Source organism: Juglans microcarpa x Juglans regia, chromosome 4S (genome assembly GCF_004785595.1).
Source record: "Juglans microcarpa x Juglans regia isolate MS1-56 chromosome 4S, Jm3101_v1.0, whole genome shotgun sequence".
Taxonomy (NCBI): domain Eukaryota; kingdom Viridiplantae; phylum Streptophyta; class Magnoliopsida; order Fagales; family Juglandaceae; genus Juglans; species Juglans microcarpa x Juglans regia.
The window spans coordinates 22,424,466-22,450,061 of NC_054601.1; the positions used below are offsets into that span (position 1 = coordinate 22,424,466).

General features: G+C 38.7%; 1 protein-coding gene across 2 annotated transcripts; it reads right to left on the reverse strand.

Moving 5' to 3' along the window:
* Positions 1 to 464: 464 nt before the first annotated feature.
* LOC121262332 lies at positions 465 to 25,065 on the reverse strand. 2 transcript variants are annotated; one of them, XM_041164769.1, is made up of 21 exons: positions 24,706 to 25,065; positions 24,437 to 24,506; positions 20,343 to 20,879; positions 19,403 to 19,497; positions 19,156 to 19,230; positions 18,899 to 19,060; positions 18,734 to 18,812; positions 18,461 to 18,615; positions 11,603 to 11,666; positions 10,321 to 10,400; positions 8,288 to 8,353; positions 6,404 to 6,454; positions 6,126 to 6,277; positions 5,775 to 5,865; positions 5,478 to 5,558; positions 3,515 to 3,592; positions 3,342 to 3,377; positions 3,213 to 3,256; positions 2,445 to 2,523; positions 1,973 to 2,063; positions 465 to 1,865 (listed from the first exon to the last, which is right to left on the reverse strand). In XM_041164769.1, exons 3-21 carry the CDS (start codon positions 20,875 to 20,877, stop codon positions 694 to 696), a joined length of 3,186 nt encoding a protein of 1,061 aa, XP_041020703.1. In that variant the 5' UTR covers positions 20,878 to 20,879; positions 24,437 to 24,506; positions 24,706 to 25,065; the 3' UTR covers positions 465 to 693. The 2 variants fall into 2 exon arrangements, with proteins under 2 accessions (XP_041020703.1, XP_041020702.1); XM_041164768.1 differs by having other exon boundaries at positions 24,437 to 24,553.
* Positions 25,066 to 25,596: the final 531 nt, after the last annotated feature.

Consider the following 25,596-nt stretch of genomic DNA (forward strand, 5'->3'; position numbering starts at 1 on the left):
ACATGGCTGTTTTGTACTGAATTCATACTAAACTAGTATAAATTCTTTCCTGTTTACTGTACTGTGCAAGCCATTTTGCCCATAGGAATGTCGACTTGTGAGAATGCACGTGCCTCACACGACAGTGGAAATTGAGAGCGGTACGCAATATAAGTGGATGCATCTATTGTGGGAGATCTATGGATGATGGCAAATGTGACCCAATCACTCTAGATAATGCTTGCATTCTCGATATTACTGCAGTAGTTGATACAAAGTTACATGATACTTATTCTCTATATATTGTCGTTGCTGCTGCTGCTTCGGGAAAAGTTGATGACCCAAAGGCCTTCTACCTCCATGCAGGATTGCTCCATATCCAACGAAGCTAGGACAAAAAAATAAGAATTGAGGAGAAAAATGAAAGAATAGAAATAAAGAAAGGAGAGAGAAGAGACGGCAAGGGAGAGGGAAAGCTCCACAGATTTCACGAGAGGAAAATGGGTTGTTTTTCGAGGGGAGAACGTTTTCAAGAGTTTTATTCGAGTTAATTCATCAGTCACAAGGCGATTTGTCATTCCTCGCTTTTCCCCAACTCCCCTAGAGAGAAGACAACAAATGTGTATCGCCAAAAACGAAGAAAAACTTGCTTGCATCATGAGATTATTGTCTACATTGATCCTAAAACGGAACACAAATGTACTGTGTAATATCCTATATCCTTTGAGATGATGGCAAAGTCAATGACGCTCCTTGGCTGGGGAACTCATCCATTGAAATTATATGGTTTTGAGAGTACAGCCTCTGAGATGTTGGTGAAATATATAACCTCTCAGTCGTTGGAGGCATGCCCGGGTTTCTCTGAACTATTGGAGACATGTACAGTCTTTCAGGCGTGGGGGGAACAGCATCAGTCCGCTGAGAAGCCGGAGCCATGTTTTCATTCCTTTGAGATGTTACAGGCATGTATATCCTCTCTGAAGTCGGATGCAAAGCAATATCCGTCCTCCGAGATGTAGAACCCATATGGTCATTCAGGTGAGATGTGGTGGGCATGTATAGCCTCTCAGAAGTTGAAAACATGTTGGTGTTAGTCCTTTGGAAGGTTTGACCCATGCCATCATTCAAGCGAGAAGTTGCCAGCATGAATACCCTGTCAGAAGTTGGATGCACAGTAGTGTCAATCCGATGAGATGTTGGAGCCACACTGTCGTTCCTGCACGAAGTTGGACCCATATTGTCAAGCGCGTGAGATGAAGGACCATATACCCTTTCAGAAGTTAAGGCCATTGCAGCATCAGCTCTTTGAGATGCTGCATTCCTCTGGGATGTAGGCACATGAATCCCGTCTGATGTTGATGGAATAGTTTCACTCCTTTGAGAGGCTGGGGGTTGAGTTTCATTCCACTGAGACTGAGGTATATATATCCTTTCAGATGACTTGGGTGTCGATATTGACACTCCTTCACTTGGTAAATCCCTCTCTGTCGATGGAGGCATAGCTACAGACATTTTACGGTTTGATAAACCCCTGTCGGATGTTGGAGGTAAGACCATGGACACTTCCTGGCTTCGTAAATCTCTATCCGCTGTTGGAGACACAGATGACAGTTGAGGGTTTGGTAAATCCGCCTCAGATGTTGGAGGAATTGGCAATACTTCACAGGTTGGAGAATCACTCTCAGATGCTAGAGGCATTGCTGGTGACATTCTTTGGCTAGGTGAGTCTCTCTCAGAAGTGGCAGGAAATGCTGAAGATACTCCTCGGCTTGTTGTATCAGTCTCAGATGATGGAGGCGCAGCTAGAGACACTCTTAGGCTAGGTAAATCATTCCACTGTTGTGCCACTGTTTTGATCTGGGTGTAAAATTGCACACCCGCCTTCCCTGCAAAGTCAAGAATCAAAAGAAACTGAGAAACTGAAACTAGCATGTAACTCAATTGAGAGAGAGAGAGAAAGAGAGAGAGAGAGAGAGGACCAAATAAATTATACCACAAAAGTTTAGATCCCCGGCAAAAGATGCCTTCGATCCATTGAATGCAGAAAATGGCAATGGAACTGGAACAGGAACATTGACCCCAACCTGAGTCGTATTTAAATTCTTGTAAGAAAATGACATGCAAGTTAGAATAATAGATACATATCTGAAAGAAGAATGAGACCCCATGGCACCGCCTTGGCTGCTCACAAGGTATCCCCCTATCCCACCGCAGGTTCCACTAAACACGTTTTAATCATAAACTTAAATGCAACATTTGCAAATAATGGCCTCCTCAACTCTAAATAACGTGTGAGCCAATCACGTTTTTTATTCAGGTTTTGTACAACTAGCCGATAGACAGGCCCCCTGCATTCTAGCCAGGATTGGCTTAAACTGAGCAATAAGGCGGACTGAGATCCAATGGCCAGAAAGGGGTACCAAAATTTCTTGGTACCCATATGCCATACAGAACGGTTGACTTACCAGCACAGCCTCAACTTCATTCTGGAACTTCCTAGCAGCAACACCAGATGTCGTGAAAATGGAAGCTCCATTTCCATGCCTATAAAATAGGAATATAAAATAAGTAATGGTGAAATATCTCCAAAAAATTGTGAATTGTCAATGGGTACTTCGGATAGCATTTCAACACAATAGAAGAAAATGTCTCAGCATAGACCCTGGACTCTTATATACTCCAAACTCAAATTGCTATTTTTCTGACATGTTTAGATAGTTTATACAATTAGTTGCAGACCTGCACAATGGGCAGAAATAGTTGAAGGTATGCAGGAGCCACAAGGAAGACGAAATTAGCAAGTGTTCAACCATTAGAACATTTATAGATTCAGGATGGGAAAGATACATGAGAAGTCAGCAATTGAGGAGATGGAAAAGAAACGAACGGTCAGTAAGTTATGTAAAGATCAGGAGACAAATATCCAACATCATGGCCCACTGACATGGATGAAAAAGTGACGTGGATTAACAAAAGAAAAAATGCTAATTACACTCGAATGCTTCCATAATAAGATATTATACTAGATTCCTATATTTCGACAAGCAATTCATCCTAGAGTTTCAATAACATGACCAATTCACTCCCACTACTTGCCAAACTTGGTGTATATACACTGAAAAGAAAAAGCTTTGTGTACCTCATATATAATCCCATAGTCAATTTAAAACATGACACCTTGAAACACACATCATATAAAATTCACCTTGGAGCTAAGCGAGGAGTAACAGTACCTGTTTTTGTTCACAATGGTTATGGCCTCTTCTAGGCTGTCAGCCTGTGTCACCAAATAAACGAAATGTTGTCAAACAATCTCCAGCTCACACCACAGACAAAAACGAAAGAAACCTAATTATGCATACCTGCATACAAATAAGGACTGGTCCAAAAATTTCTTCCTGCTCAACACAAGATACAGTGCTGTCAAGAATATGCCAATGTCTTTGGTTCTAATCTTCTTCCACTGAGATCATAATTATCCAAATACATTCACTTTTGGAAACAAAAGTGGAACTGCAAGCATGAAGAAAAATACCTTGTAGCACTCCATATTGGTTGTAACATCACATAAGATGGTAGGGCCAACAAAATTTCCTTTCTCATATCCTCGTACCTACAAAGTTAAATTGGAAGATTTCACTGAACGTTTTTCAAAAGCAAGCTCTCGCAATATTTAAAAAATAAATTAACACAACTCCTCAGCAAATGACAAGCAAATGAATTCTCTGAAAACATCATGCATCAAAGAGAATACCAAACAGAAAGAACTTTCCAAGCCAGGGTCCCATGATCTCACTTAGTTCAGACCAATAAATCAATGTTTTCAGTCTTATATTGTTTAAAATTTTCAGCTGTGTTGAATGGAAAAGAACTGTGGTTCCCTGTTATGACAAAGAATGTCAAGGTTCATGTGATTTGGGTTGTGAAGATGTTGGGTGAGCGTCTGCTTGAGCCCTGTGTCAAGAATACAACCATGTTTATTTGTGCAATGGAAACAATTACTGGAAGCCCCAATTGTGAACAGTTCATATCAAATCTGGCTAACATACCCCAGCTCGTAAAACAAGGATTTTGCTTTCAAGCAATCTCTATAGAGTTTTCCTCTAACCGGGTCTTGCAAGAAAACAGGATTTTAAATTAATCCTAAAAAATGTGCTATTAGGATAGGATGGATCCAACCAGTCTCCCCACAAGAATCACACGTATAAGTTTCCTCTAAAAAATCTCTAAAAAAAGTGGACGTGCAATACCTTAAAAAGAATGGTCAAGATTGGAACTTCTCATAACCATTTATATGGTCCAAATCAACCAAGGTCACATCTAATGTACGACTCAGTTTACTTGTACGCAATTCCATCCACTAAAAAATCCCTGGCAAACTCTTGGACAACCCATATTGCCTTGCAATGCCCCTTAGACACGTGGCATTACTAAGCTGACTTATAATCCTCTGGGTCATTGCTATGATGTGGGATCACAAAGACATTTTGATTCTCATCCAAACCACTGTTTAACAGAGATAATAATGGTATTGTAAAGCATCCAAAAAGAAGATCCAATTAAACTCAAAACATCAATTAATTTTCATTAAAAAAAAGCAATGCAATCAAAATGGTTCACATGTCAAATGTCGGTCTTCAAATGTGAATTTTATAACTAAGGCTCCTTGGAGGGAAGCTGTTTTTGCTTGGACAGCAACTTTAGGTAAGACAATAACACTGGATAGTCTATGAAAGAGGCATTTGTAGTCTTGGAGTGTTGTATGTGTAAGCAGAGCGGAGACAGGTTTGACCATCTCATACTTCAGTTGGGGAAATATAGGTTTAGATTTCTAGTACCTTTGGGAATGTGTGGGTTATGCCCCAATGGGTCATGGAGTTGTTGCCTTTTCGGCTTTTTGGTAGAGCCCGTGAGAAGAAGATGAGACAGTTAAAAGCCTCAATATTTAAGATTTTTGTTGTTTATTATTCCTCATTAGTTGGATGCATTTTTTATGTACATGTGTACTAGGGTTCTACCTCTCAGTGCTTTCAATTACATGACATTATTGATAAAAAAATGAACACTATACACATAGCTGCATGACTATAAATTGTGAGCATTGAAGGAGCCTACAATTTGGACAACTAGAAAATCCATCATTTCCCTACATTGGAATGAAACTCCATTATGACCAAGAGCTGCCAACAACCAGTAAATTTGCAGAATCATCCTTCTTTAATCATGGTTGTGTAAAGAATGCAACTGCTGAAACCCATAAGACTTTAACCACAACCAAATCTCACAGTAAACGTTCAAGAATTTTTGCAATAGACTGAAATTGAGAAAAGTAGCATTATTGACACCAATAGGCCACATTTCTTTCTAACTCCAATAAAGAAAATTTGATGCAAGAGGATTCGCGCAACTGCAGTAAAGCTAAATTTGAAAAGGAGGTATTAAACAAGGTTTGGTATAGCAACAGTTAGCTTGTCTTGGAGAGCATAAAGAAATCCTACCACAACATGTCTCCCATCAAGCAGCACTCTAGCACCACTTTCGACACCAGATTGTACTAATCTGCATACGCAATCCTTTGCCTGCAAAATTTAACACACATCAAGAATGAAAAAGTAAAAGAAAAAATTGAGTATCTTACATAACTTAAAATGAACACAGTATGCACTAGCAACCAGCTAGGCAACAATAAGTGGCAACAATAAGTGCATTACTTTGATAAAAACCAAACTCAGAATGTAATAAATACATCTATATTGTAGATGGATGAGGAAACTTTTTGGGGGCTATGCTTGCACCTCTTTAGTAATAAGTGGACCAAGGTCCGCACTCGGATCTGCTCCTACATTTACTTTAAGTTCTTTGGCACGCTCCACAAGTTGTTCTTCCCTGTACAGACCCACAGACATCATTTTTGTAAGACAAAGATTTGCCAAACCCTATTAAGTGGACTGGAGAATTGGAAGAGACCCTTGGAAACTATTATAATTTCATAAATGAAAAAGACTGACTAATTTAGAACTATGACCACTTGAGTCTGAAGTCTGAAAATTGATGATGATTCTTTATGAAAGCAAGCACCCAATCGAAGCTTAAAACTTGGAAATGCCAAACCATAAAGAAAAGTTGAGGCAATTGAATCATAATACCATGGCCTTGAACCTCCGATAAAAACAGCTGTGCTGAGTGCCATGCCCCGCTGTCCTGCAGCACCGAAGCCAGCAGCCACAAGAGCATTCAACGTAGCATCCACGCTAGCATCAGGCATAATGATTGCGTGATTTTTGCCTCCTATATTGGACTAAAGAGTTAACACAACAATCAGTGACGTAGCCAAATGGTGGGTTTACAGTTTTCAACTGGGTCTAACCAAAGTTGAAAGAACCTGAGAGAGAGAGAGAGAGAGAGATGAAAAGGGGGTGTTCACCTGAACATGTTTTCCTCTAGCAGCTGCCCTGGCATATATGTGCATTCCAGCCTGAACAACAGGTGAACAAGCGAATAAATTTTTTTTTATCTGTAGGTGAACAAGCGAATAGATAATATATATGCATAAATATATCTCCACATGCTCTATATATGCGTGAATTTTAAAAACATGAGAGTCAACTAATCCTGCACTTGCTTTATGTGACAACATTTGAGGGTGTTTGCACAAACATATAATGGTTAAGACTGAAATGATGGGAAAAAACTGAAAAACACTACCAGGTATGATATCTCAGTAGAATAGTCTCTGGGGAAATGTAAGATCTTTTTTTTTTTTTATATAAGAAGTTTCATTGCTATGAATGAAAATAGGCATAGCCCATGTACATAGGGAGTATACAAAAGAAAACGCCTAAATACATTCTAAAAATGCTAAATTAGAGATAAGAAATCATGCACACTATTTCCATTTAAGGACAATGACTGAAAACCATAGGAGTAAAGTATGTAGAAAAAAAATTCTGAAGCTCCGTGCATTCCTTTTCATCCAAATACACCACATAATGCACAACAGGATCATCTTTTATGCTGGGACCACCTGGGAACAACCTTGGAGACCCTTCCAGCAAGCAAGCAGGTCAGCCACCTTTGCCGGCATAACCCAAGCAACATCCACTCAACTAAATATACCATTCCACAGCTCTCTTGTCACCTCACAATGCAGTAATAGATGGTCCACTGATTCTCCTGTTTTTTGCACAAATAACACCAATCCATCACAATGAGGCCCCCCCCTCTTCCTTAAGTTATCCGTGGTTAGAATATTCCCAAGGGCAGCAGTCCACACAAAGAAAGCCACTTTGGAAGGTGCGCGAGACCTCCAAATGCTTTTTTCACGAGAAAGATACATTACCTTGTGATGCCAATATTTTATAATATGTCTTGGCTGTGATCTTCTTGCTGCCACTGCACCTCCATTGTATCCTATCACCCTGTGCCATTAATCTTCTTGATGAGTATATCAAGCTGAAAAATTCTGAAACGGTAGACAATTCCCAATCATGGTTATCCCGAGTGAATAGAATATTCCACTGATGAGAGCCTTGGGCAAACACAAGCAGATCCACCACCGAAGCCTCCCTATTAGCCGCAATACTATAGAGAGTTGGGAAGGCCCTCTCCAGAGAGCGCTCTCGACACCAAACATCCTGCCAAAACCTAATTCTAGTGCCCTGTCCAACCACAAATCGGATATTGTTTTCGAAACATTGCCATCCCCACCTAATATATCTCCACAAACCCACACCATACCCCCCCCCCCCCCCCCCCCTCCCATTAGTGCACCAACCACCCCAAGCACCTCCATGTCTAGAGTCAACAACTTCCTTCCACAATGAAGAACAACTTCCTTCCACAATGAAGATACAAACGTTAATCCTGATCTCAATTTTACATCCTCTTTTATATAAGCAGACAAGCATTGCTCTTTATGTATAGAATATACACTAGAACCAATCAGGGTGTACAAACATCACTCATCAACTTCAAAGCAGAATTACAAGAAGACAATAGGATGGTATACTTACAACATGAACTTTCGCCAAAACTAATGCAATAAAATCCCCAAAGTTAATATATGCCCATTTCATATCCACAAAAACCAAACAGAGCAACAAACATCACTCATCAACTTCAAAGCAGATTACACAGGAGTCAATAGGACTGCATATGGAAAATTTTGCCAAAATAAATCCAATAAGATCCCCAAAATTTAACATGCGCATGTGTGGGTGTATAAAATGTCTACTCAAAATATCTTCAAGCATTGCATAAGCATGTGTATGTATTGGTAAAACTGTAGTACCCTTGAGGACAAACTTACTGCATTTGAACCAAAGAACGATACTGCTTTTATATCATCGTCGTCACATATTTGATTAACAATGTCCTGCTCCAGTTAAAAAAATAATAAAACGTCAGGGATAAATTAATGACCTAACTGGACCTTTAAATTGTAATTGAGTATACATCTTGACATAGAAAAGAAAAAGGGTACAGAGGAAAATGTAGAGAATATAAAAGTTTTTAAACTTGTCACATAATGTTATAATGTTATTTTGATTGGCACCGGGTGTCCAAGAACAGCATCCCAACTAATCCCTGGGGTGCACAGACTGTCAGCAAGGAGTTTTCCACAAGTGCAACTTAGGTAATTCAAGGGAAAAACCCCCCAGTCCGATGGCCCTTAGAGATTGTTTGCACCCAAGGAGATTTGAACCTTAGACCTGGGGAGAGCATAAACCAAAGCCCAAGGCCTTTACCATTTGAGCCAACCCCTAGGGGTTGTATATAATGTTACAATTGCATCAATATTCCAATACTTCTGAGGCACAAAAAAGACAAATCATGTGGAAAGAGAAATATCATGCCAAATTAATATAGAGATGATAGACAAATTCAAAAGAAAACACTAAATAAACAAATCACTCACATAAGACAACCTTATGTGGTTTCGCACAAAGGTTAATGTCAATGTGTAGAGAAAATAATGGAAAATTTCACAAATAAAAGGTGCAGTATCTGTGCAGTAAGATACATTCAAATTCTGGCCCTGAATACAACTAACTGAACCAGCTCTTGGAAGAAACTCCCTCATTCCTCTAAGCGGCTTCTTCTAACCATATAACTTCCCCCACAAGAGAAGAACACCATAGGCTGAAGGCACTAGTCGGGCTGAAAACCACAATTTTCCAAACCCCACTAACTTAAATCCCCAATTGCACTGAAGTCATTACCCTTAATTCTCTACTTATCACACCTCACAGAATTTGAGACAACTTATAATAAGGGGCATTTCAGAGATCAAGTCTGCAGGAACTAATAAACTGGTAGATGGGTTCAGGTGATCTCGTTGCTTTGAACAATTGAAGATGGGTGAGAAAGTCCCACAACAAACATGCACTTGATGGAAATGCATTTTACAAGATTTGTTTCTCATTATGAGGGTGAAGTGTTCACTGGCCACAATAGCCTCTACTACTAAATCATCCCCAAATTGGGAAGTGTCTTTAGTGAATTTATTCAATCAGACCAAGGGGAAGATAAGATTCTTTGGAACCCTTACAAGAGAGGAGAGCGTTCAATGTTTGCTCTTTTTATAATATTTCCATTTCTCGTGATAATAACCTATTTCCTTGGAGGAGCATTTGATGACTAATGTCCCGTTGAGAGCTGCTGTTTTGGCTTAAACAACAACTCTAGGAAAGATTCTTACTGTGGATAATTTAAGGAAAACCAATCGTTGTGATTGATTGGTGTTGCATGTGTAAGAGAAGTGGTGAGTCTGCTAATCATCATACTCCATTGCAAGAATGTTGGTGCATTTTGGAGTGACTTCTTCAATCCAGTTGGTTTGGCTGTGGAGCATGCCAAGAAGAATTGAGGACCTTTTTTTATTATTTCTGGAGAAGATTAGGCAGTAGCCCGCAAATTGCTGTTGCGTGAAAAATGGTTCCTACTTGCCTCATTCGGTGTATTTAGAAGGAAATGAATGACAGAATCTTTGATGAAAGCACAGACGAACAACTGACCCTGGGGGCGGGGGGAGCAAAAGAAAGGGGCTCAAAACTTTATTTATGTATACTAATTTCTTTGGAAAGTCTTAGAATTTCATATGATTTTAGAGTATCTTTTTCTCCTTCTAGATAGGTATCACTCTTGTATATATCCCGAGTGCTTGGTTCCTAATGAAGATTTATTAAAAAAATGCATATAACATGAATATAAAGCAGTTTTTTGTGTGAATGATAATGAAAAAGGGGTGAAGGATGAGGTCATGGGTTCAATGTCCTAGGGTGCAAGAGTCATGCCAATCAAAAAATTCATATAGAAGAGGTTTAAAGAGAAAAAGCTTACATGAGTGCCGTGAACAACATTCAAGACACCATCAGGCAAACCAGCCTCGATGGCTAGTGCAGCAAGCATCATTGCAGCCCCTGTAACGAAAATAATATTACAATAACAGTAAGAAGCGTTTTGAGAATGTACGGTGCTTTGAAGATAGAGATCGCACAATGGCGGAGCTTCAGAATTTTTTCATTCACACTTTACTCCTATGGTTTTCAGCCATTGTCCTTAATGGAAATAGTGTACATCAGTTCTCGTCTCTAATTTAGCGTTTTGAGAATGTATGTAGGTGTTTTCTATTGTATACTCCCTGTGTACATGGGTTATGCCTATTCTCATTCATATTACTTTTTACTGATTAAAAAAAAAAAAAGAAAGGATGCAGTAAAGTGCATCAGTAACAAAATAATATGGGAAACAGGAGGATGGCATTTAAGAATAGCACAAGACCAAATAACTATATAATACAAAACACTGGTCCCAACCAACATTATGACTGGAAATGTACTCTGCATAAATCATCAATACACAAAATATAAAAGTTAACTAAGTTTCAATTTCTGCTTTTTTTTCCTCACCACACTTGTTAAGAATCTTAGAATTGCCAAACTCCATTGCATCACTTACCAGTTAATCCAAGGTACAAGCAGTTGTACTGCCTACAGACATATGTCTATACACGCATGCATACCTAGTGAATAGCTCAATCATTCGCTGAAATAGAATACTAATTTACTCATCATACATAAATAACCAGCAGCTCAGCCAACTTTACAGTCTTTCTTAATACCATGTAACTTAGCAAATATTGACCTGAGAACAAAACTTATACCTAACCAATTAATAATATTGTATTGGACCATACAAAGTGACGCAACATGAACAAAATTCATTGTTAATGATGTTCCACAACAGCTGCAATTCAGAAACAACTGTTTAAAACTTTGAATCAACCTGAGATATAACCCCATTTTGTAATTCCTATCGGTCTAAGTGTGAGCCTTGTTACGAACCCAAACTTTTTAGACAGGCGGTAAAACAATGAACTGAATCCTAAAGAACATTGCTTACAATATAGCCCACACAACTTATCAAAAAAAATATATAGCACACACAAGTGCTTTCACAGATAACAGCGACTATTAATCCTATTAGGAATAGACATAATCAAGTTCATGTATAAACTGAATTAACTTCATCAAATAAAGGGTGGTTTCTCCAAAAATTTTAATTAACATAGAGAATCAAAGTAAGAGAAGACAAACAGAAAAATAAAATTGTTGACAATCACCTGGGTTTTTTTCACATGGTTTAAGGACAAAGGTATTGCCACAAGTGACTGCAATTGGGAACATCTGCAAACTCACTCAACACCTTTGAACATGAGTTTCTTTCCATTTTCTTTTCCCAGAACACAAACAAGAGTTATATGAAACCAGAGTAATCTTTCAGTATATTTATGTACATGCTAGTGATCTCTATTTAAGATACAAGAGAAATATCAAAGAAGGAAAGAATTTCCTAAAATAAGAGCAGGAAATCTGCCTAACTAATTGATAGAAAACCAGAAACATCCTAAAGAATATCTACCACAAATTAATTCACATTTATCTCAATATCTACCACTAATTACTCCATCTCCAGATTTATCGGGATTTCCACACTCCCCCTCAAGTTGGATTATAAATGTTGATCATATCCAACTTGCAGAGGAAATCATCAAAACTGTCTAGATAGCCCTTTGGTGAAGATGTCCGCTGTTTGCTCTTTTGTAGGAACATAAGTCATACAGATGGTTCCTTCTTCAACCTTTTCCTTGATAAAATGTCTATCCACTTCTACATGCTTGAACTGGATTGAGAGAGATGCTAATGGCTGCTTTGTTATCACAGTGGAGTTTGATAGGGAATTTTACTATGCCGTGTAGTTCTTCCAAGAGTTTCCATAACCACAGTCCTTCACACATCCCTTGTGCAACTGCTCTAAACTCAGCTTCAGCACTACTTCTGGCCACTACATTCTGTTTTTTGCTTCTCCAAGTTACCAAATTTCCCCATACAAAGGTGCAATACCCTGTGGTGGACCTTTTATCCTCTGCTGAACCTGCCCAATCAGCATCTATGAAGACTTCTACTTCCTTACTTTCACATTTTTTGAAGAATAGTCCTTTGCCCAGAGAACCCTTGAGATATCTGAGGATCTTGTGCACAGCTTCCAGGTGAGTTTCCTTTGGTGAATGCATGTGTTGGCTCACCACACTCACTGCGAATACAATGTCAGGTCAAGTATGTGATAGATTAGTTTGCCAACTAATCTCTCATATCTTTCTTTTTCAACATGTCTTCCAAATTCTCCTATTCTTTTTCCTACTTCGATGGGAGTGTCACTTGGTTTACAACCAAGCATGCCAGTTTCGGTTAGGAGATCAAGAACATACTTGCTCTAAGAGACAATCCCTTCTTTGATACAGTAACTTCCATTCCCAAGAAGTACCCCATTTGTCCCAGCTCTTTTACTTCAACCTCTCCATCTCCACTAGATTATCTCCAGTTAAAGTTATATCATCAACATATACAATCAGAATTGTTTTCTTTCCATCTATGGACTACTGGAAAAACATAGTATGATCTGATTGTCCCTACCGATATCCTTGACCCTTTGTCACCTTTGCAAATCTATCGAACCATGCACTTGGAGACTGCTTGAGTCCATACAGGGATTTCTTGAGTTTACATACTTTGTTTTCTTCACCCTTCTTACAAAAACCTGGTGGTACTATCATGAAAACTTCTTCTAATTCACCATTTAGAAATGCATTTTTAATGTCAAGTTGTTGATGTGGCCAATCCAAGTTAGCTACCAAAGATGAGTACCCGAATTGTATTTAACTTTGCCACAAGTGCAAACGTCTCGGAGTAGTCAATGCCATAGGTTTGTGTAAAGCCCTTTGCAACAAGATAGGCTTTGTACCGTTCTACTATCCCATCATCTCTATATTTCACAGTGAAAACCCATTTGCAAACCACTGGTTTCTTCCCTCTTGGCAAATTCATCACATCCCAAGTTTCATTTTTTTTTTCAAGGCCCGCATTTCTTCCATAACTGCCTCTCTCCATTTAGGAATCTCCAAGGCTTCCTGAATATTCTTTGGACTTTTTATACTATCAAGGTTAGAAGTAAAGGCACAACACCTTGTAGACAAAGTATTGTAAGACATGAATTTTGAAATAGGATAGAGAGTACATGACCGAGTTTGTGTCCTGAGAGCAATAGGTAAATCAATACCAGTAGGCTCAGATTTATTAGAGGAGAACTCATGACAATTTTGAGCTATTACTGGTCGGGATTGGAAAGAGACTCATGGTTGCTTGGATCTATCATCGGTTCCAACTCTCTTGGTGCCTCAAGTGTGAGATTCTCCTTGTACCTTAATTTTGGCTTCCTTGAATAAACAAGTATCTCCTTGTCATTTTGTTTTTTTGCATCTCCCCCTAAGTTTAAGTTTTATTCTGTAACTGGCAGCTTAGAAAGGAGTGGTTTAACAACATGTGGGACAGGCATGTTTGGGACAGATTCAGCAATAGAGAGATTGAAGTCCAGAAAATCCCAAGGCCGAGCTTCACTCAAATTCTCCCCCTGAAGAGAGGGCTTTTGGAAGTAAGGAGTGGTCTCAAAGAAAGTAACATCAAGGCTACCAAACATTTTTTTTGTGGCTGGATCATAGCATTTGTAGCCTTTTTGGGTAGGAGAATAGCCAATAAAAATGCACTTAAGAGCTCTAGGGTCTAGTTTATTCCGATGGTGATCATGAACATGGACAAAAGCAGTACAATCAAACACTTTGAGAGATACACTTGACTTGAGACGAGAGGTAGGGAAAAATTCTTGAAATTTTTTTTAGAGGTGTTGCAAAAGAAAAGGTGTTTCCAAGCCTCAAAATGCCTTTGTATGTGGCTGGCAAATTTTGGATTCAGTTTTGGTAGCGAACGAGTGCTTGGACAGCCGGTTGAGGGATAGTATTTCGGGAGTCTTATGCAAGTTGGATATGGAAAAGGCCTATGATCATGTGTGCTGGGATTTTCTGATTTATATGCTGAGGAGGTGTGGCTTTAGTGATAGGTGGTGTAGTCGGGTGAAACATTGTGTATCTACAGCTCAATTTTCTGTTTTAGTTAATGGCCAACCCTGTGGATTTTTTCAGAGTTCGAGGAGCTTGAGACAATGGGATCCGTTATCTCATTTTCTCTTTGTTTTCGCGATGGAGGCACTGAGTCGCATGTTGGAGGCGGCGGTAAGGGGAGGTTTTATTGCTGGTTTTTCAGTGGGTAATCCTAAAACAGGTGCGTTCTCCATTTCCCACTTGTTGTATGCGGATGACATCTTAATTTTTTGTGATGCTAACAGTGGACAGCTTCAAGCTTTAAGGGCTGTTCTTTTGTACTTTGAAGCCATTTCGGGGCTCAAGGTAAATTTGGGAAAGTCAAAATTGGTCCCATATGGGAGGTGGATAATATCAACCATCTAGCAGAGTTGTTGGGGTGCAAAGTGGCCTCTCTTCCTATGAAATACCTCGGATTACCTTTGGGAGCCTCTTTCAAAGCAAAAAATATTTGGGATGGTGTGGTAGAAAATGTAGAAAAAAAGATTGGCGGGTTGGAAGTGGCTCTATCTATCAAATGGGGGGAGACTAACTCTCATCAAAAGTACTCTCTCAAATCTTCCTATATACTTTCTCTCATTATTCCCTTTACCGGTGGGTGTGGCCAATCGGATCGAAAAACTATTTAGGGCCTTCTTGTGGGGTGGCATGGGAGAAGAGCAAAAATTCCACTTAGTGAGCTGGCAAAAAATGTGCTGCCCGAAGGAGATGGGAGGCTTGGGGGTGCGTAATTTATTCTTTTTTAAAGCTCTCCTTGGGAAGTGGCTATGGAGATTCCAATCGGAAGGGAAATCGCTATGGAGATTGGTTATTGATCGGAAGTATGGTTGTGATTGGGGGGGTTGGTGTTCCAAGGAGGGTAGGAGTACTTATGGGGTGAGCCTCTAGAAATTTATTAGAAAATTGTGGAAGGTGTTCGTAAAACACACTGATTTTGAGGTGGGAGAGGGTACAAGAATCAGCTTTTGTTTTGATGTCTGATGTGGTGAGAGAGCCTTATTTTTTGTTTTTCTTGGAGTATTCAGATTGGCGGCAAATCAGCAAGCCACTGTTTCGGATGTAATGAGTCGAGCTAACGGTAATGTACATTTTTTGATAGAGACTTAAACAAAAATAACGGTAATGTACATTGGAATATGATCTTATCCAGAAACGCATAGGATTGGGAGGTGGATGAAACAGCAGGTTTTTACAGCTTTCTTTATTCCAAGAAGATAGGAGAAAATGGGCGAGATAGAATGTTTTTTTTTTATAATTAAATGGGCGAGATAGAATGTTGTAGAAACACTCGAGGAGCAGAAAATTTTCAGTTAAATCTTTCTATAAAGTGTTGGCAGCACACCAGCCCAATGGCTTTCCTTGGAAGGGTATTTGGAGAGTCCCCGTACCCCCTAAAGTTGCCTTTTCTACTTGTACCACAATTTTAGGAAAGATTTTGATGGCTGATAATTTAAGGAAACGTGGTGTGATTGTGATGGAGTGGTGCTACATGTGTAAAAGCAATGGCGAATCGATTGAGCATATTTTTTTTGCATTGTGAGATGGCAAGGGAATTATGGGCAGGTATTTTCAGTCGACTGGGTTGTCTTGGATCATGCCCAAGAGTGTGGTGGATCTTCTAGCATTTTGGAATAGGAAGCATCATTGCTCCCAACTAGCAGCGACATGGAGGATGGTTCCTTTGTGTCTTTTGTGGTGCATTTGGATGGAGCGCAATGAAAGGTGCTTCAACAACAATGAGAGAACTATGGGGGAATTATGGAATTTTTTTGTATTTTCTTTAGTTCAATGGTTTGCTGTTATTGTATAAGAGGGAGGGAATGCCCATGAGTTCTCGCTTTCTTTTCAACTTTCTAGAATGTAATTAGGTGTCTCTTTTGTATACTTCTTGTATACATGGGCTGTGCCTAGTTTCATTCAATCAATAAAGTTTCTTACTTATCAAAAAAAGCAATTTGACATTGTTCGCTCACATTAGCCTCCTCAAAGTAGTAGAGCCCCTCACACTCCTTAGCACTACCAATCGTCTTCACCGATGATAGGTCCTGAAAGACACAATAAGAGGAAAGAAATTTAGCCGAGCAATTGGAATTTCTTGTCAACTGGCTAATGGATAAACAGATTGCATGATAAATTAGAGGACATGAAGAACAGATTCTAGTGTTATAGAGTCAGAGATTTGGAAACTCCCTTTGCCTACAACAGATAAGAGTGAGTCATCTGCAATTTTAACTTTCAGATTTCCAGCACAAGGTGAGTATAAGGAGAAAAGTTGATAAGAATCAGTCATATGATCAGAAGCACCAGAATCAATAATCCAAGGAGTTTTGTGCCGAAAGGTGGTACTTAAGGCTTTCAAAGAATTACCTTTGTGTGCCAAAGAACCAAAAGGGACACTCGTGGAGGACTAACCCGATGCATGAAGGGTAGAAATTATTTTATAGAGTTGCTCCAACTGTTCAACATTAAATGCACTGCTTGGAGTGGGATTTTTACTCTTTTCCCCTTGAGGTTGCTCGGCTTGATGATCAACAGCAGCTTGGCAACCACGGTTTCGGTTGTTATGCCTTGGTTTCCAATCAAATGGTTTCCTGTGTATCCCCCAACATGTGAGTTTTGTGTGTCCAAGTTTTCGGCAATGCTCACATCAAGGACGTCCCTTCTTTTGTCTTGAACCTGATCCAACAAGAGAGCCCCGAGACACCAAGGCAGACATCTCAAGTCCAGTACGTCCAACAAAGACAATCTCCTTCAGCATCAGCATCACCTTACACCTATTTTCTTCTCACCTCACCTCCGAGAAGACTTCGCATGTTGAAGGCAGGGGACGTCGGCTAAGAATTCTTCCGTGAACATCATCCAAGTCTCGGTTAAGACCTACAAGAAATTCAAAAACTCTTTCATTTTCAAGTCGCTTTTTGTATCGCACACTATCGGCAGAGGGTTGTCATCTCCATGTAATAATCTGTGACCTCCCTCTCCCCTTGCTTCATCTGTCATAGCTGAGTCTTAATCTCAAATATTTGGGAGGAGTTTTCAACATCAAAATATGTTTCACGGATAGCGTCCCAGACATCTTTTGCTGAAGGCAAGAATCGATAGGTCTTGCCGATGGAGGGCTTCGTGGAATTTACAAGCCGAGCAGTCACCATTGAATTTTCTGACTTCCATTTTTTTAGGGAGGAAGCGTCAGTTGAGACTAGCTTTTTGGTCTCACTGGTAAGGTATCCCAATTTTCCTTTGTCGTTGATTACGAGCTTAATTGATTGCTCCCATTCACGAAAATTCTTCCCATTCAGCTTCTCCACCATGAGTTGAAAGGATGAATTATCAAGTCCAGTTGAACCCATGGTGGAGATAGCTTCTGTTTCACTATCGTGAGTTTCATAGGTCATTGACCCTTTGCCGTTGATGGCAGTTTCCGTCATTGATAGCTAGGTTTAGAAAAAACCTAGCTCTGATACCATGAAATCAGAGTAATCTTTTAGTATATTTCTGTACATGCTAGTGATCTCTATTTAAGATACAAGAGAAATATCAAAGAAGGAAAACATTTACTAAAATAAGAGCAGGAAATCTGCCTAACTAATTGACAAAAACCAGATACTTCCTAAATAAAATCTACCATAAATTACTTCACATTTATCTCGATATCTACCACTAATTACTCCATCTCCATATTTATCCGGATTTCCACATTATATAACAAAAATCACTCAATCTAGAGTCCTATTTCCAAGTTCCGAGTTTTGCTGAAGTTAATTCAACTTCTATTCTCTCTCTTTTAGAACATACCATAAAATAAACAGTTCTAGTATTCAAAGAAGGGAGGGGCATGAATTAGTCACAGATATTTAATTATATCTCTAACCTACTTCAACCCCTTCCATTTCAATAGCAACATAGAGAAAAAGGTGGATATCAATGTTGTTCATTAATTAAACCAAAAAAGGACCAAATAAAAGAGCCCCGGATGAGTAGCAGGCATACCCACAAGGGAATCATTGCAGGGAAGTTAAAGGGACAGATCCCTGCACAAACACCAAGTGGTTCTCTAATGCAGTATGTATCAATACCATTAGATGCATTTGGAACAAACTCCCCCATTTGTAGAGTTGCCATCCCGCAAGCATGTTCAACCACCTCTACAAGCAAAAGAGAAAGGGAATGAGGTCATGAGCTCATCATGAGCATATGATCCGAGCTTAAATCATTGTTGCTAAATGAGGAAAGAAACTGCAAGACTTGTATGCAGTGACAAACCTAGGCCACGGAGCACATCACCTCGTGCACCCTTCAACGTCTTACCCTGTTCTATTGTAATATTCATAGCAAGCTTATCCTGAGAATAAGACATATCGTGTCAACCAAATTAAAATACACAAGTTCAAAAGTGTAAACAAACAAATCAACTTGCAATAAACTCACAATATCTCTATGGATGAGCTCCTGAAACTTGAACATTATCCGTTGGCGAGTGGCATTGGGCGTGTTTTTCCACGAAGGAAAAGCTTGCTCTGCTGCAGCAACAGCAGCTTTGAACTCTTCATTGGTAGTTAAAGGAACTTGAGAAACAACCTCTTGTGTTGCCTAATTAAGACACCTACGGTATTAAAACACCGCTCATGGAACCAACTATATCAATAAGAAAATAAAGGTTCGACTACAGAATTTTATGGGCTTACAGGATTTAAAACGTCAATCAGTGCACTCCCCTGTGAATCCACAAATTTTCCTCCAATAAAATTAGGAACCTTCAACTACATTTAAATTTCAGATGAGTTGAATTCTTCAATACATTCAATGGAAAGCAGAAAGAAACTGAGAGGAAATACAACTAGGAACCAGACACATACCTATAAAAAACTAGAAACCAGATACAGAAAAGGAAACCTATCCACATCACCATTTTCTTTTCACTTTGGAACTTACCGGCTTGTTGTTGTTTTGCTTTGAACCTCCGGCTGGAGCAGCATTTGAGTCCACAATCATAGATCTATTGGGTCTCCATGACTTAAAACATCTCTCTGCAAAACACTTTTTATCAACTAAATTTTATAAAACTACTGAATTGACAAAATTATTGGGGTGGACGAAAGGAGATATCCTCGGGATATTTTTCACTTCCTGTCTAGTCAAATATTTCACCCTAACTATACAAAATGCCAACTTTCAAGCCTACTAGTCATTTAAAATGCACATGCCTTTTAAGCATTCAAAGACACAGAGCCTAATATCTATAACCAATAATAGTGAAGCTCCAATCCCATGCTTGGTTTATGCAACCAAAATGAAGAAGATGAACCTTGGACCCTCCATAAAAAAGTCCCACCAGTGCGATCAATGTAGGCATTCGAAAAAAAATTAGCGTACTATGAATCATTTATCTAGCTTCACTGAACTTGCAAGTTACTCCCTTCAATTAAAAAAGAATATTGCCATTTAATTCCTAATCAATCCACACCTATCCCCCAACATCGATCATATTCATTAAACCTACAGTCATATTAAGGCACTAACCCCTAGGGATTGGTTCAAGTGGTAAAGGCCTTGGGCTTGGGGGTACAGGTCTAAGATTCAAATCCCCTTGGGTGCAAACAATCTCTACGGGTCATCGGACTGGGGGATTTTTTTCCTTCAATTATACGATGTGCACTTGTGAGAAACTCCTAGCCAAGGGCGGATTGACACTATTCCTGGACACTTGGTGCCGATAATAAAAAAAAAAAAAAAAGATTTGGGCACTACTTTCCAATCATGAGGCCATGATAGTACAGAACCTACAATTCAGCATGATGCATTCCACACAAATCTACAAATCCCAGCCTCTGCATGATCTATTTGATTTAAAAAGCTTAAGTAAATTTCTGACCTGACAGATTTCCTTGGCGGATCTTAGCTTTGAGATTGTACAAATGTCTTGGCGTTGACTGCAGCTCTGGATTACTTTGCTTGAGAGTCTTAAGCACTTGACGAGGTTTAATACCAGCTTCTGTCATAAGTTTGATTTGCCTGACTTCTTCCTCAGTAAAGCGACGACTATAAGGATGTTCTGACATGTCTTTTAATGGTTCATGGTTGTGTTCCCCATTTTTTATGGTTAGTACCCAGACGTCATCTTCCCTCTTACCTATGGCTTCAAAAGGACAATTTATAAGGCGTGAACTAGCTTTTCTCTTGCGTTTACTCTCATCAATCTTACGCCTATTACGATAAACACCTCCTCTATCACAACCAAGGATCACTCTTCTATCCTTCCTAGACTTTTTGATAGTAACCACATATCCTTGATTAGCTCCAAAGTCACGAACGTATTTAATAAGGTCTTCACGATCTTCAAAAGTTCCAGATGTGGGCGGAAGCATCTTTCTCTCCTCTGCTTCTTCTACCTGGCTTTGTGTTTCCATTACTGATGGATGACAAGATCCCCAATGGAAAATAAAATATCAAGTAATTAGATGACAGGAAGGAAAACAAACTTATTCTATTTTGACAAGTAGTTGTCCATCAAAAGTGCAACCAGGGTGCAAGACCATTATGTTTCCAAGGGATTCAACCACACAAAAAACCCTTAGAAAACAAATAATGGGCATCAAGACCATTTAGTTACAATATTAGAGGCAAAGTTCACTTTTACATCAGGATCCTCCAAATAGCACCATTACAATTTTTTACTAATTTTTATGAGTAAGCCTAATTCTATCATGTAGATTTCTTCAAATCTAAACCATTGCTTTTGAATTAAATAGTTGATATTTTACAACAAAAGTATTTATCAATTCTTTACTAGTAAGATAACAATTTATTCAATCAAAAGGGATATTACCCCAGTACGGAGGATCTATACAAGAGAAAAATATAACTAGAAAAAGTTAGGTTTAAAATGTGATAATCTGGTAAATACTAACCTGATAAATGTTGTAAAGGATGAATGATAATGTTGATATGACAAAATCTCAACCTTGGACTCCCAAATGGATTATTCTGGGGGCAGTGATTCCTTTAAAATCGTATGTTGAATATTTCACTAAAAAAGTTCTCCATCTCTCTCCCTCTTCACAAAAGTTCTCACTTCATCTCTCTCTCTCTCTCTACATAGATATATTTTTCAACCCCCAACAAAATCCATTCAGTTTTTTCAAAATAACCAAGAGTCACGACTCAATAATTTTGATCCAAACTCAGCAAATCACAAGCAAAATTTGCTCTAGCCATTACAGTTTGAGTTCACTTGGCAGTCAGAAATTTCCTTGCACTACATTTGAGTGAAGTCTACACTAAAATGCATTCTGATTTTTAATGGTTGTACAAATCCAATGTAACTTCTCACAATTATACATTACTAAAGGAAATGTTACCTGCTCCAAACCCTAACACAAAATGCTGCACAGAAAAACTTACCAGAATCGAAATGCAATGACAGCGCTAAAAATTGTCTTCATGAATTTTCTACGATCAAGCATGTGATTTAAATTAGAAAAGGTTGACTATTGTTGATAATTCAAGACAGGTTCAACTCAAGCTTGTTCTAATCTCAGTCAAGATTACTGCCTTAGCCCAGTCCTATCATCTATTTAATGGGGTTCATCTTTTCTCTTTTTTTTTTCCTTTTTGGCTAGATAAAAATGGGTAGGTGGGGCAACCAAAGATGGGGCTTCCCTACCTGGGCAAGACCATAGCTATACCCTACCCACTGGGAAATGGACAGGAGGAGCCTAGACAGCAGGAAGCCACAGGTGCTCCCTCAAGTCAGGTTTAAGCCATAGCTTAGACCTAATGGGGTTCGTCATTTATTAATGGATTTTTCTTTCGAAGAAAAAGATTAAAAGATTGAAATGATTGTTCAAAATTTTACCTGTACTTAGAAATTGTAAATTACAAGAAGAAAATCTGGTGACAGTTAGAAAGGTGACCTGCACACTTTTTTTTTTTTTTTTTTTTTTTGGGGGGGGGGGGGGGTGTTTAATGGTGTTGTACCGTCAAGTTTCCAAAAGACAAGTACGATCATAAGAAGCAACCTACACTACAAATCATGAAACAAAAGCATAGCCATATCGAGAAAAAGTTCTGTAACCTAGAAAAAAAAAAATGAAACAAAAGCACAGCCGCATGCACTCACAGTTGGGACAATTGGGGGTAAACACATGAAAAGTGAATGAAAGATTCTGGTTATAATATTTCCTAACAATAAGAAGTGAGCACTAATTCTCCATCCAAAAGTGCTTCAAACCAACTAAGCAATCACTGCCCTTTCTACTGTATTATAACTAAGCATTACTAAACAAGATTAGTATACAATGAAAAAGGACTAAACTGAACCCTCGTGTAGGACTGAACAAAAAAGCCGGCCGCTTTGTACTTCCGTTTTATCGACCCGACCCAAACCGAACCGAAATTACCCAACCCCGTATAGCTTCCGAATCGGAAATGGAAATTACCCGACTCGTTTAAAAAAATTCGGTTATTAGCCGATACCCGTTTAAAAACACTCAGTCATTAGCTCAGCACTGACAACTTTGTTGTTACAGTATGCTAGTAACTTGAACAAGAAAATAGGAAAAAACACTTCTGATCGTTCGAGGGATCAGAACCTCCAAGAAAGGAATTCTGTATAATGCTTCAGATACTTTTCCTCATAGCATTCCGTAGGTTTTTATACAAAAACTCATGTGAAAATGAGTTAGTTATTTCTGTTACAAGCAAGGGTAATATCGTAACTTCCAATTTGTAAGTAAGGCTAAAACAAACTTAACAACAATTAATGAACATGTGCACTTCATATGATTCTAAGTAACTCCTATTTCCAACTAACTTCTGCTTCCTCGATTAATCTCAGCACTATAATACATTCCCCTTCATAAGATGCCAATCCCCAACTCTCAATCAACATCCTAACATTTGCAGTCGATTGGATTCGATCCAAAGCGTTTCACATATTTCTTCTTCAAAATTATGTTGTCCTTTCCAACGGAGAGAGAGTTCCCAATTTCCCTTGCAATTCCCCCCCTCCTTTCCCATATGATAGCTTGAGCATCTCTCTGGCCTGGTTTCGAAAAATCGAGACAATAATAATGTCGGCGTTTTTGCAGCAAAGCATCCATACCTCCCAGGATTTTTATTTTTTATTTTCTTGTGAGAATTCAATGTCCAGGTTTGACTCAAATCAAGTCTTTTTGAGAATTAATTATGCCGGATAAACTAAAAAATTAAAAAAAAAAAACAAAAGAAACCATCACTTTCCATAGCCTTGGAAGGATAGGAACTAGGAACTAGGCCACGCTGCAGCACACGCCTCTTTCAAAAGAAAAAACAGTACAAATAAATTGATGAATATCTAATTTTTCTAGAAAATAAAAAATTATAAATTAAAAAAAAAAAAGGGTCTGAATACCCGTTGTCTGCCGAATCGGCTGTCAGGTCGGGTAATCGGCCAACGGTTAAACGGCTGAACGGAATGGGGGAGCTTCGGGTTTGGTCAGAACTAGTTCCTGGGCCGGGCCAGGTCGGGTCGGGTCGGCAAACGGGATATGAAATGCATAAACCATTTTGAAATCTTCCCCTCTCAGACATTCATTTAATTTGGCACAAGCATGAGTATATCAATATGCTCTACTGGTTCTCATAGAGAAACTGCACCAACTGAATTCTCAAACTTAACAACCAGAAGCCAAAACCTACTCGACTAGCACTTGTCAATTTTCTCAACCCATTTGGAATTTATAGTTTGACCAATTTTCCGCACCCCATCTATCCTGTTCACATTGTAGACTAAAAACATCTCAACACGTGCACCATACACACATAACCATCTAAACCCAGCAAACAAAACGAATTACAGATTAAAACGAATCACCAATGGAGATATGCTACAAGCATATTAATCACGTATTCAACACATAGAAAGCGATAATCATTCTCAAATACAATAAAATATGATTAAAAAGGAGAAAAAGCTGAGGATTTTACCTATGAAAAATCCCACTACAAAGTTCCCTCAGAAGTGAAAATAGGGCTTGCAGACCCTAACCTGCCCCCCCCCCCCCCCCCCCCCCCCCCCACATATAAACACCTGGAAATTACAAGCTACGAGAAGCACCAAAATACAGTTAATCAGAATCAAAAAAAAAAAAAAAATCAGCACAGATCAACTGTACTTAAATAGAACATAGTATCCAATGAACCATAAATTATTCAGTGAAATAAATACCATTTCAAAAAGAAAAAAAAATATATACCTTTTGTGTATAAATACTAGGCCTGTTTGGTCGCTGGGAAACGAAGTGAAACAAGAAACTAAATGAAGCGAAAAAAAAAAAAAAGAAAAAAAGAATGCAAAAGGCAAAAGAAAATCTTCTGAAAATTTGTGGGTTTTGGAGGAAAATGGATCGGGACGCCCACTAGTTTTGATAAACAAGCCCTCGTTAGTTTAAGACGAAAAATTCTAAGACAGAGTTCGAGACTTTCAGAGGCAGCCAGAACCACGCGTTAAGGTAACTCGTGTGGGAGTTTTTGGTTTGAGGAACCGACATGGCGGAAGTTGATTAGAGGGTGTCTTTGACGTGACTTTGTGGAATGTTAAGAAAAACATTTCCACCTCACATGTTCAGACGGGTGTCCCTTTTATCAAAAGAACGAGTGATCTGGCCATTTCATTTGGTTTCAGTCCAACAATTTCAAATGGACTTGAAACTGGATTCTTAAAATCGGGACACGTGTACTGTTCACTTGTCCCATAAAACGTCTATTTTGGAAAAATTAATGTTTCAAATTCTTTAAAATGATAAAAAAAATAATAATAATAATACTATTTTTCCTATTTTAGAGTAAATTTATTCTGCATGTAGTTTAGATTTTTCTTTCTTCACCTCAAAATAGCGAGAACGTTTTAGTTTTGTTGATTGAGATTTGTACGTGTATACGTACGTGATTATTACTATTTTATACATCCCTTTATTTTCATTAATCATGTTAAAATATTACCATTCTCATACTCTTCGAATATATTGTGCGTGGTAGTATGATTTATTATTTATCATATTTAATTTATTGTGTAAATTAATTAATATTATCGATTTATTATATTTTTATTCTTTCTCTAACCTTGTTCGTCTGTAAATAGATAAGAA

Bases quoted from the DNA above. Each gene is read 5' to 3' on its own strand.
- LOC121262332 (XM_041164769.1), bottom strand. From the start codon at position 20,877: ATGGAAACACAAAGCCAGGTAGAAGAAGCAGAGGAGAGAAAGATGCTT. The intron at 3,593-5,477 runs GTAGGATTTCTT...TTAACTTTGTAG, and splicing joins TTGATGGGAGACATGTTGTG to GTACGAGGATATGAGAAAGG. The intron at 2,064-2,444 runs GTAAGTCAACCG...AATACGACTCAG, and splicing joins ATGAAGTTGAGGCTGTGCTG to GTTGGGGTCAATGTTCCTGT.